This window comes from Leptonychotes weddellii, chromosome 14 (assembly GCF_054177405.1).
Source record: "Leptonychotes weddellii isolate Sample4059 chromosome 14, ASM5417740v2, whole genome shotgun sequence".
In the NCBI taxonomy this organism is placed as follows: domain Eukaryota; kingdom Metazoa; phylum Chordata; class Mammalia; order Carnivora; family Phocidae; genus Leptonychotes; species Leptonychotes weddellii.
In genome coordinates, this window is record NC_138382.1 from 79,966,666 (window position 1) to 79,979,243 (window position 12,578).

General features: G+C 60.7%; 1 protein-coding gene across 1 annotated transcript in view; it reads left to right on the forward strand.

Moving 5' to 3' along the window:
* The window catches only part of LCN12 (lipocalin 12), a 5,493-nt gene extending 4,270 nt beyond the window's left edge, over window positions 1-1,223 (forward strand). Inside the window, exon 6 of the mRNA XM_081802669.1 lies at window positions 1,195-1,223. Coding sequence (XP_081658795.1) covers window positions 1,195-1,223 — 29 coding nt within the window. The remainder of the gene's footprint in view (window positions 1-1,194) is intronic.
* The last annotated feature ends 11,355 nt before the right edge of the window (window positions 1,224-12,578 follow it).

Consider the following 12,578-nt stretch of genomic DNA (forward strand, 5'->3'; position numbering starts at 1 on the left):
CTACCCAGGCGTCCCTTATGCCCTCTGAGATTTTGTTCTATTTTTGTCATGTATTTTAATTCTAACTATGTTTTACACCCTGCAAGACGTATTGAGGGTGATCAAGGCCGCGGTCCCCAGGGCCTTTGCTCTGCTCTGTCATCCCTCCTTCACCGTCCGGCTCCCATCAGCAGCGTTTTTCTTCTGGCTGAAGGCGTCCTTTCATATCTTTGTTTAATTGCAGATCCATTGGTGATTAATTCTTTTGGGTTTCATTTGTCTGGAAAGTCCTTATTTAGTCTTTATTTCTAAAATATGAACGGGGCGCCTGGGTGGCTCAGTCGTTAAGCGTCTGCCTTCGGCCCAGGTCATGATCCCAGGGTCCTGGGATCGAGCCCCGCATCGGGCTCCCTGCTCGGCGGGAAGCCTGCTTCTCCCTCTCCCTCTCCCCCTGCTTGTGTTCCCTCTCTCACTGTGTCTCTCTCTGTCAAATAAATAAATAAAATCTTTAAAAAAAAAAATAAAATAAAATATGAACTTAGGGGGCGCCTGGGTGGCTCATTCGGTGAAGTGTCTGCCTTCAGCTCAGGTCGTGGTCTCGGGGTCCTGGGATCGAGTCCCGTGTCGGGCTCCCTGCTCAGTGGGGAGTCTGCTTCTCCCTTTGTTCCTCCCCCTCAGTGTGTACTCTCTCTCCCAAATAAATAAATAATCTTTAAAAAAATAAAAATAAAATATGAGCTTAGATTTGACATGCACTAAAATGGACACAATTTCATTGCCTGCTTTGATGAGTTGGGATAAATGTAGACACCTGTGTAAACACAACTCAATCCAGATGCAGAACATTCCATCATCCCAGAGAGCTCACTGGTGACCATTCACAACTGGTCCTCACCACCCTCTGCCCCGGCAGCCACAGATGGAATTCCATCTCCGTAGAGGAGTTTGGCCTGATTTGGGATTGCACAGCATGTAGCCTCTCGTCTCTCACACAGGCCCGGGGCCACCCCGCCCCAGGTCACTCTCAGGTCAAGGGATGCCTGCATCCACTTTTTTTTTTTTTTTTTTTTAGTAGGCTCAGCACAGAGCGCAACATGGGGCTTGAACTCACAACCCCGAGATCAAGACCTGAGCTGAGATCAAAGTCAGACACTCAACTGACTGAGCCACCCAGGCGCCCCCATTCACTCCTTGGCCCACACTGCCCCACTGCAGGTAAAGCCTCCAGCCTGGAGTGGTTCTGACAGAACAGAGAGAATATGTTACCAAGAGATGCTCCGTAAATGGGGCTCCTGGGTGGCTCGGTTGGTCAAGTGCCGACTCTTGGATTCAGCTCGGGTCATGATCCCAGGGTCGTGGAATCGTGGAATCAAGCCTTGCATCAGACTCCCTGCTCAGCGGGGAGTCTGCTTCTCCTCTGTTCCTCCCCCACAGCTTGTGCTCTCTTTCTCTCTCTTCTCAAATGAATAAATAAAATCTTAAAAAAAAAAAAAAAAAGATGTTCCATAAAGAAAACCCTAAAGGAAGTGCTTCAAGAGAGAATAAAGTGTTCCAGGTCTGAGGCCAGAGTTCCAGTGGGAACCAAGAGCACAGAAGGCAGTAAGCAGGTGGATCATTTGAAACTCAATCTTGGCCACACAAAACAACAGCAATAATGTTTAGGGGGTTAAATGTATGAATTCTAAAACATGACGAAAATGGCATTGTTTGGAAGGAGGGAAAAGTATCTCTGTGACTTTGTCAAACTAAAGCTGTGCACTGTAATGTTGGCTGTAACCACGGAAGAATATATATGTACATATATACACACATATAAACATCCATACACACATACACATATATGTACACACACACAAAATATCCTACATTAATAGAAATGAAATAATGAATTGATGAAAAAATAATCCAAAAGAAGTGTCAAGAAGGTGAGAACAGGGCGCCTGCGTGGCTCAGTCGTTAAGCGTCTGCCTTCGGCTCGGGTCTCATCCAGGGTCCTGGGATCGAGTCCTGCATCGGGCTCCCTGTTCAGCGGGAAGCCTGCTTCTCCCTCTCCCCCTCCCCCTGCTTGTGTTCCTTCTCTCGCTGTCTCTCTGTCAGATAAATAAATAAAATCTTTAAAAAAAAAAAAAAGAAGGTGAGAACAGGTGGGAAAAATAAAAAGCACAAAATAAGATGGTACGTTGAAACCCCAATATATGATTACATTAAATAAAGTTAATTAAATTCACGTCTTAAAAGAAAAAGCTGGTCAGACAGGATTTTTTAAAGAATTTATCATATGCTGGGGCACCTGGGTGGCTCAGTCGTTAAGCGTCTGCCTTCGGCTCAGGTCGTGATCCCAAGGTTCTGGGATCAAGCCCCCCATCGGGCTCCCAGCTCCACGGGAAGCCTGCTTCTCCCTCTCCCACTCCCCCCACTTGTGCTCCCTCTCTCGCTGCGTCCCTCTCTGTCAAAAAATAAACAAAATCTTTTTTTAAAAAAAAGAATTTATCATATGCTATTTTAGAACAGAAACATTTAAGACATGAGAATACAGAAATGCTAGGTTATTTCATGATAGTAGATTCAATCCATCAAGAACACAGAAGAATTTTAAATTTGTATGCAACTAATAATATGGCCTCAGAATAACCAAAGCAAAAACGAAACCACCACAAGGAGAGAGACAAAGCTGCCATTGTTGCAGGAGAATTTCATACACCTCCCTCAGTAAATAGCAGTCCACGCTGGGGGCACTGGAGAGGGGGCGGGCATGGGGGCACAGGCCCAAATGCAGGGAAGGGTGGAGGGGCATCACTGAGGAGAGAGCCTGGGAGCCGGGCAGCAGGGACAGGACATTTTCAGATGCCTCAGGGAGTGGGGCCTGGTAGGGTTGCTGGCTGGACTAGGCAGCTGGCCCCCGCTCTGGGCCCTGTGCCTGCTGGGGCAAGTCTCTTTATCCTGCTCAGGAGCCCTAGTACCATCTGGGCCTGCTAGGTCGGGAGCAGCCCCCTGGGGGCTTCCAGAGCTGACCCTGCTTGTTTCCTGGAGGAGGAAGGGAGGGAGCAGGTGGGCGGGGGGAAGGTCCATGCACAGTGTAGGGGTCTGAGTGGGCAGCCTGGGGGATCGGACCTGTGGATGCAGAGCTGGCTGGAGTCCATCCCACCCCGCCACTCGCCTGCACCTATGTCTAGGCCCTGAGGTCTTGTGCCCGCTCTGGGCCCTGGGGAAGCATCTTTTCCCAGCACGCCCCACACTGTGAGTGACTTGGGCCTGGTTGCTTATTCCCTGTGTCACCTCATGGGTTCGCCCATGAGCGTACACATAGTGAAGATCCAGGGACCCTGAAGGAGATGGTGCCACAGACTGGGGATTGTGAGTGTTGCTTGGGCCACCCCAGTCTGGGTGTGATAGGATGACAGTGGGGAAGTGGGCCTTTGGGAGAAGTCCCTTTGTTCATCCTGGGATGTGGGGAAGGACTGGGACCTCCTTCCTGGGTGTCCATGTTTCTGTGTGTCTGAGACCCCTCTGCTGGGAAGAGAAGGGGGTTAAGCTTGTGTGGGGCTTGCTCTGTGACGGGGCAAGTTCCTGGGAACAGGGGCTGAATGAGGCCTCCAGGACCGAGCTGCCCTGTCCACAGGGCCCTCTGACATGCCAGGCAGTGGGGCTGAAAGGGTTAGGCCCCAGCACGGAGGGGAAATTCGGTGCTGACAGGCCATGCTCCCCCAGCCCGCCCCCATGTGAGCTGACTGGGAGCTGGGAGAATGCACAGACCCTGGGAGTGTGAAGAGTCTCACCAGCCTTCCCTGCCCAGCACCCCAGAGCACCCCAGAGTGATCGCACCCCTTCCTTCCTAGCTGCTGAGCTCACCAGAGAAGGCTTTCGAAGCCAGGGTGCCCCGCGGCCAGAGCTCAGTCTGCACTGTCCCAGGGCTGGATGTCAGGGTGTCAAGCATCACCCACTACCCACGGTCTCCTGGGAGGCCAGGGCTCACCCAGGGGCTCCTCTCTAGGTGGCCGTCTGGAAACCACTTCTGATGTCCTCCAGACAGACTGGAAACAAGAGTGGGGCTTGGGGAGGGAGGCTGTTGGTTCTGCCACCATGGGACCAGCCTGGGGACAGACAGGCCTGGGCACTATGACCCAAGGACCATGGGGGGGTCTGACCACCCACCTCCCTTCCCTGGTGAGGAAGCTAAGGTTCCTATGCTATTGGGGGGGCACTGAAACACCGTTTCTACTGCATGCATGCACACTCATGCACACAGGCACACACGCACACACACGCACACACGTGCACATTCACACACACGCACGCGCGCGTGCACACGCAGGTGCATGCTCCATCACTCTGTTCTGAAACACACTGTCTCTTTTGTTTTTCCTCCAAAAGTTCTCCCTGTGGGATGCATGGCCTGTATCAGGCAGGAATGCTCTGGCAGAAAGCTATTTTGTTTTGAAGGAAGTTATTTTATTTCTTGGGTTTGTGTGGATTAACTGGGAGTTGGGTTTATTCCACCCTATCAGTTGCTGGCCCTCTGAGACCCTGGACAGCAGATGTCCCCGGAGCATCTGTGCACGTCAGCAGGGTCCCCTGGCTCTGTCCCCACTGGGGAGGGCCATAAGCTGCTCCTGGGGCTGGTGGCTGGGAAGCTGGCGGGAGGCCTGGGTCCCTGGAAGTGGACTCCACTCTTCGGGTTCGGGGCAGGGGGTACGATGGCCCTGTCTCTTGTCTCTTCCACACATACAGCTTCCCCTGCATCTCTGGGGCCTGCTTTGGGCCTCACCTCCCAGAAAGCCCTCAGGGGCTGAGGGGCACCTCGCGAATGGGACCCTCGGGCATGGCGTCCACCACTCGCAGGGCCCCACTGGCCTGGCCTGGCCCGGCCCTTCCTCCAGGTGCAGGGAGCTGCCCCTGCCCTGGGGCCAAGGGCACCCAAGAGGGCTCTGCCTAAAGCCATCTGGGGATGGCCAAGTCTGTGCCCACTCAGGGCTGCGGCGGAGCTGAGCTGGAGGGAGGGGGGGAAGAGGCCAGGACAGAGTGTGGGCAGTGTGGGCACAGGAATGGGAGGGGAGGATGCAGCCCTTTCCCTTACCCCGGGGTGCTGGTTTGCAGATTAAGATGCTCAGAGCCCTGACCCCTGGCAGACCTGTTTACTTCTGGGGATGGGGAGGGGGGCACAGTGAGGAAGGGGGGCACAGCACCCCCACACAAAGTAGAGGCTGGGGATTGAGCCCAGGAGAAGGGAAGGGAGATGAAAGTCTCCCTCCACCTGGGCTCGGAGAGACGCCAGCCCCCAACAGCCGCTGCGGCTGTCCGCACATGGAGACCATGACCTTGAAGCCATGGTCTGCATTCAGCTCCTAAGCGCTGGAAGGACACCGTGACTTTCCCGTTTGCCTTCCCCTGGGTACTGCCCACCAGGCCTAAACCACAGGGCGCTGGGGATGGACAGAGCCCACCTTGCCTTGGGGGGCCCAGGCTGAGGAGCCCCTGCCCCACCCCTGCCCGGGTCCCCCCCACCCCATCCTTCTCCAAGTCTGGCTGCTGTGGGAGACAGTTCAAGGGCTTTGTCACAAGCCTGTGTCTGGGCCTTCAGAGCCTCAGCCCCACCCGCAGGGCACCCATCGCCGAGCCTGTGGAGGCACGTGAGGCTGCCACCTTGTAGAACCCTACTCATGAGCCACTCAACAGCTGACCACCCAGCACAGGGTGATCACCCCTTGCCAAATCAAGGGAGAAGCCCAATGACCCAGCCCCTCACCTCCTACCAGAGCTCTTCCCCCGCGTCTGGCCAGGCTCAGGCAGGATGATTGCCCTACACACACCCCCGGGGTGTCCACACTGCTTCTTCCCGAATCCTTCCAGCCAGAAACCCCAACAGTCAGTGGCCCTACCAAGCGCAGCCCTGCCTGATGCCCAGGGGACCTTGGGGCTGAGGGGCCCAGCTGTGGCTGAGCTGGACAGAGCCCCCCACCCAGATCTCAGCCATGCAAACCCAGGCCCACTTGGAGTCCCGGGCCCATCTGGGCAGTGCGGCCCTATTCCCGCTCACCTCCCAGTCTCACCCCTCCCAACCCATCCCAACCCCTCTTCTGGCCCGGGCTCATCTGGGGCTGAACCTCCCTCCCCCATGGCCAGGTGAAGTCCCAGGCACGGCTGTCCCGCTTGCTCTGGGACATCTGGGCTCTGTGACCAGCGTTCCCACACAGGAAAGGACAAGCCTCTGTCTGGGAGTGGGCACAGCCTGTATCCTGCTAGTCCAGAAGCCCGATTCCAGGCCATGACATCTGTGACCTCCCTCGGCCTCTGACCCCAGGGACCAGCCTCCCCTGGGCCCCACCATGGCTCCAGTCGCCCCTTCCCTGTCCTGATTCTGTCACCATCTGTGACCTCAGCTCTCCTGGCTCCTGGCCCGGGTGCACAGCCACCCCTGGGGCCCCACCCCGTGCAGGCAAAACCCCGCTGCCTCCTTCCCACCTCACACTCCCTTCCCACGGCTGCTCAGCCAAGAAAGCGGGCATTCCCAGCCTCCTGACCCCCCGGCCCCTGCAGACCCACTAACCGGCCCTCTCCAACCCTGGGGGCGGGGGGCCCCACTGTCCCGTCTCTTTACTGCTGGAGCAGGCCCGACCTGGGTCTCCTGGCCCACTGCCGTCCCTTCCCAGGTGCCCTCCACAACAGCCAGTCACAACCCCAGGCCCACCTCCACCCAGGGTGGGAGCCCAGCTGGCCCGTGGACAGGGCAAGGGCGCACAGCTTCAAGATCTCCAGCAGGGACTAGCCAGAGGCCAGGGTGCACCCTTGGAGGGCAGGTGCATGGGAGGGGAGGAGGGGTCATCTCTAGCGACGGCCTGGCTAGGCCTCCAGGCTCGCGTGGTGCTGGGCTGTGGGTGACCTGGGGAAGGCAGCCGTGGGAGACAGTGGCCGGAGTGACTTCCAGGCTCCAGGACCAGTGGCTGTCAGACCAGGCAGCTCCTTTCCCTCCAGAGAGGCTGCTCCCACCACCCATCAAGGTCTCGTGGTGCCCTGTCCCCCGAGGCACATCTGTCCCCATACTCCTCCCCCATCAGAAATAAACACTCGGTGCCAGGAGGAGCCAGCATGACCGCCAGATGACCCACGGGGCGGGTGAGGGCTGCAGGCCAGGCTGCGGGTGGCTCCCAAAACACCCAGCTCTAGCCCCGGGCGGGAGTGGGATGTCCTCTCCTCTCACATAACCCTCCAGGGCCTTCACCCTGAGGGCTAGGCACTGTCCTGGGTTCTCAGGACCAACAGAGCCACCTTCACACACGTCCCATCTTTGATGGCATCTAGCAGAGGCTAGCTGGGAGCCTGGGGCGCAGGGTCATGCAGTCACCCGGAGGGCTTCCTGGGGTGCCAAGATGGGGGCCTGTGACCAGGGTCCAGCCCCACGGGGCCCAGAGCCCCCCCCCCCAGCCCTGCTAGGTGCCCACCCTGTTGCCGGCCCTGCTCAGAGCTATGGACCCCATCTCCTTGGAGTCACCTTGGGCCCCCAGGGAAAGGCAGGAGCACCCACCTCAGGGGCAAGCTTAGGCCAAGGACCAAGGACTCAGGGCCTAGGCCCCAGTGGCAGCCTTGCTTTCCTCTGCTGGGGCCAGGAGATCCTGTAGACGCCTGGGCCAGCCTGACATGGCCAGGTCATAGAGCCAAGAAAACTTCCAGAATCAGGACACTCCACTAGGGCCCTGAATGAGCAAGCCTCTACCCAAAACTGTCCTTCTGGCTTCCGGGTCTTTGAGGGGAGGGACGCCCAGGTCAGCCGATGGTGACCCAGGAGGGCCCATCTGTTGATCTCTCCCAGAGAGAGACCATCTCCCCCAGCCCCCAAATGGGTGACTGGATAGGCTCTAGCCCCCACCACCCACTGCCTGGCTGGAACCTTCCAGAAGCCATCTGCCCTGGTCACCCTGATGCTGAGTGTCACAGCTATGGGAGGTGGCAGGGCGTGTGGGAGCATGGTGGGGGCTGGGCCGCTCTCCTCAATGCCCTGACAGACCCCTTCCTGAGGCAGACCTGCTGCAGGCCCTCCATCCTTCCCGGGGCAGCCCCCAGCCCTGGGATCTGCCCCTCAAGGTAAGGAGGCAGCAGGACTCAGGTGCTCCCACACGAGGCTGTCTCTGGATTTCTGCCCAGACCATGCAAGACTCACTTCCCACGGCTCCCCTGCATGGGACCTGCCTCTGTCCTCTCTCTGCTGACACCTGGCAATCTGGTGGCTGTTTTTCCCAGCGGGGCCCTGGAGGTTGGGCTGGCCTAGGACTCAGGGAGGGGAGGGGCATAGAGAGTTTCTGGCAGGGGGAGGAGCTCTGAGCTGGCCCCTGCTGCACCTGCCTGGTGTTGTCAGGCTGCAGACCCGGCACCCCCACTCTCTCTTTGGGTCCCAGTGTCCCACTCAGGGGCATTAACCATGCTGCCCCCAACCCTCTGCTCTAGGCAGGTGCTGGCCCCTGGCCACCTGCCCAAGGAGGCCTTCTGTCCCAGTACGGCCCGGAGATGCGGCTGATCCGGGTCTGGGGAGGGCTCAGGGGAAGGGGATGAGGCCTTCAGGGATGTTCCAGAATATTTTGTCTAGCAGCTTCTCCTTGACCCAGGGCACCGCCTTTTCCCGACTTAAATCCTTTGGGGACCCACCAGCCAGTCTCCTCAACACCTTCCAAGGGAGGAGCATCTTGGGGTGAGGTGAGCCCCGGGGCAGGTGGCAGGGCCTGAGGGGGTGGGGTGGGGTCCAGTGGGGCTGCCCCTGCCCAGCAGCTCAGGGCCCCCTCAAAGCCCCTTCCCACACACTGGGGGGAGCTGATTGCCAAGCAGAAGGTGGGTGGGGCCCACAGGGCCCTGCGAGTCCCTTGTCTGAGGCTGGAGGACACTGTCAGCTGCAGGCCAGTGAGAAGCCACCAGGCCCCTGGACAGCCTCAGCCCTGGAGAGCCATCCCTGGGGCACACTGCCGGCCCCCCAGCCCCGAGGCGGAGATCAAGCCTAGCCCTGGGCCCCAGGCTTGTATCTGACCGGGCAGGCTAGAGGCAGGGGAATGGCCCCGATGACCTCTCAAAGATGAGGCCGACTCTTGACATCCCCGCGGCCCAAGGCAACTGGCATCCACAGCACCTTCCTGCCCCAGCCGTCCTCAGGCAGATGCCCATCGTCAGCCTCACGCCCGGGCTGCAGGGCCCGGGGGGTCTCAGCCTCGGCTCTGCATCCAGAGCTATCTGGGTGCTGCGGGGGGCCTGGAGGGGGGCCGGCCTGACCTAAGGTCCTGGCCTGGGGCTCCTGAGTGACCACCACTTGTGCCATGGGCTCAGAGCAGGCGCCCCGCCCTCACGGGTCAGCCCCACCCACCCGTCCCTCTGAGAGCCGCGAAGCAGCACGTGGTCTGCCCGCGGGGTGGGGGGGCCAGGAGGGGCCTCATCACCGCCAGCATCCAGCACGGACGCACCCCCCCATCCCCCATCCCCACATCAGCTGAGCAGGGGCCCCGCGGCGGAGATGGCCCAGCTCAGAGCTGCTGACCACACAGGGCCCAGCTCAGAGCAGTGAATGGCGGCGGGGGGACACAGAGAGTGCAGGGGGAGTCCTGTGACTGCGGGAGGGAGGGAGGGAGGGAGGGAGGGACGGCTCCTGGACGTGCCCTCCCTCCTCCCCAGGCCTCTGTCCTGCACGGTGGAGGGGGTGGGGCAACAGCCAGACCCTACCTGGACCCCGCAACAGATGAGTCACCGCTCACCGCGCCTCCTCCTCTACCTGCCGGCCCAACAGATCCCGGAGCACCTATTTCCTGAGCCCCGAAATTGTGCCTCAGGCCCCCACCCACCCCACCTCTGCTCAGGGTCCCATTGAGGAAGGAATGAGTAAGGGCCTGTAGGGGCACCCCTTGGAGGGCCTGAGAGGGTCTGGAGCAGAGGGGAGGGAGGGACCCGGGGCCCTCTGCACAGATGGGGAAGCTGAGGCTCAGGAAGGCCGGCCACTATCCAGGACCACCCTGTCCCTGCCCAACCAGGTCACCCTGGTCAGAGGGAGCTGCTCCTACAGCCATTCGTGTGGCTGCCCCAGCGGGAGGTGTTGGGGGGCCTGGAGGGGCAGCATCCAGGCAGGCAGGGAGACCAGGCACTGGGAGAGACCCCTCCAGGAGTCCTGACCCCACCCGCAGGAACCCAAGATAAGAGTGGCCACCCCGCCCAGACCCAGGGCCCTCCATTAGAAGGCCCAGTACTCCACAGCATCTATGGAAGGCCACCTGGGCCGTAGGGGCCCCGAGCAGCTGAGTCCCAAACCTCACCCACCACTGCAGCATCTTCCGCGCCCCGCTGCTGGCGGCCACCTGGGGGAGAAGGGACATGGGGACCATCTGGCCTGCTGTCCAGTGGGGAAATGGAGGAGGAGGGACTCGGTCCCTGGCGCTGGGTCTGAGGGCCAGACACTGGGGTCCCCAAGAGCCACTCTGTCCTCAGGAAGACCTCGTTCCACCAGGATCTGTGGGACCCCCGGGGGTCCGGCAGCAAGTGCCCCTCCTGGCAGGTTAGCCCAGCCTGCCCAGACGAGAGCTGTTCAGGCCCATATCTCCAGGGTCCTGCCGTCCTGGGTCTCCCCCCACAGTCTTGGTCCCACTGTCCTGGGTCACCTTACTGCCTTGCCCTGGGGTGTGCTCACCACTGGTAGAGGTGTCCTTGTCTCGGGGCGGCCTGGCCTGATAAGGGACCTGCAGCCCAGCCACTCAGAGAGCCTCAGGCCTCCCTAAAGCCAGAGGGCTGCCAGCCGGCGAATGGCCAGGAAGCCCAGTGCCCCCATGGAGGTGCAGCCGAGTCCCCCAGGCCTTCCTCCACAGTCCTCTTCCTGCCCCTGTCCCATCCTGAAAGGAACTCCCAGATCGATTCCTGGGCCAGGCTGGGCCTGGGGCAGCCCAGGGTCCGTGCAGGGTCCTGGGGTCAGTGCCCCCAACTCCTGCCTGTTCTAGTGGACTGTCATCCTATGGCCCATACGTGGATGGCACTGAGGAGCCAGGCTGACAGGAGGCCAGGGCGGAGGCTGGGGGTCTCAGGCCTGCCTCTGCCCCCTGCCCCGCACCACCGCCCCCCTCCCCTCCTTACTCCCACCTCCCTCTCAGGTGTCTCCTGTCTCTCTCTACCCCACCCCCTCACATTGGCCTCTGCCCGGGAAGCCAACAGCCCCCTGCCAGCCCGGGCCCCCGTGAAGAAGCAGGAGATCCTCCACGTGGCACCGTGCAGTCGGCAGCTCCCCCAGGCTGCCCTGCTGATGGAGCCCCACAGTGCTCCAGTCTGCGCTCCCCCACCCCCGGGCCACTGGGGAGGGGGCCTCACGTCCCCGGCCTGGATATCAGGACTGCAGAGCAAAGGTGCCAGGGGAAGAAGGGGTAGGCTCCAGGCCCGCGGGTGCCCAGCCCCTCCCAGCAGCCCTCTCAACCCTTCCCACAGAACTGCCACACCTGTTTTTCCAGGGTTTCTGAGACCCCAGTCTCAGAAGGGGAGACAGGGGCCAGTCCCGCCAGAATAGGTTCAGCCACCTGCAATGGCCCAGGGCCTAGCCAGGGCCAGGAAGCCCGTGGGGGCTGAGGTGCAGATGTCCCCACCTTGCCAGGGCCCCTGTGGACCTGGTACCGCCCTCCTGCGCTCACGAGGTGGGTGGCAGTGCCCATGCTGGTCCCATTCAGGGAGCTGACCTGACCCTATGCCTCCCCCTTGATCACTTCTGAACAGCTTTGGGGCCGTTCCAAAGCCAGAGGCCAGGGCTGCCAAGAATCCAGCTTCTGGGTGAAGCCCTGGGACAGGAGCCTGCACCCCCCAAATGGGCTAGGCCTGTGTCTGGGACGGGCGGCCCCTGCCCCCCCACTGACCTCAGCTAGAGCCCCGCTGTCTGCACCCCACATAGGAGCTCTCCCCTGCTTCATTTTCCCTCCCAGGCTCCCCGCCTCCCACAGGATAGCACACCTCTCCCGCTCACAGTGGTCAGAGCTGTGGACCCCACTCAGCCCTGAGCTGGGGCCCCGCCGGCCTGCGATGGCCTCGGGCTGAAGCAGAGGGACAGGTGACACCCCGTGAGATGTGAACAGGGCCCAGGACCTCAGACACAGCCCATCCACCCAGGGAGGCCTCCGAAGGTGGGGGTGTGCCTGAGTCCTGTGCTGGCAGGGAGACGCTGGGGCTGGGAGCAGTCCCCATCTCAGTGTCAATGCCAGGTGACAGCCCGAGTCCACATGGTGCCCCTGGGCCAGACCGCTGGGCAGGACCAGTGTGGCTGCAACCACACACAAAGGTGGGCCTGTGCCTGAGGCGAGGGGGGCCCCAGGCTGAGAAGGGTACCCAGGGGGCCACCGGCCAGAGTCCCAGCAGCTGGCTGGGTGGGGAAGGTGTGCCCAGCACGCCTGGCCTTCGGGCCCGATTTCGGGGGCAGATCCGGTTACCTTGGTTATTTGGGCCCAAGTCCGCCATCACCATCCAGCCCGCTGGGCCTTTCAGGACCAAACTCACGCGGTGCAAAGCCCCTCCCAGGGTCACTGGGCTTGGAGAGAGAATGAGGGTAGGGCTTGTGTGAGGGGTCCCAGCCCCAGATAAGAAGTGACCGGGGGGGGGGGCGCCTGGGTGGCTCA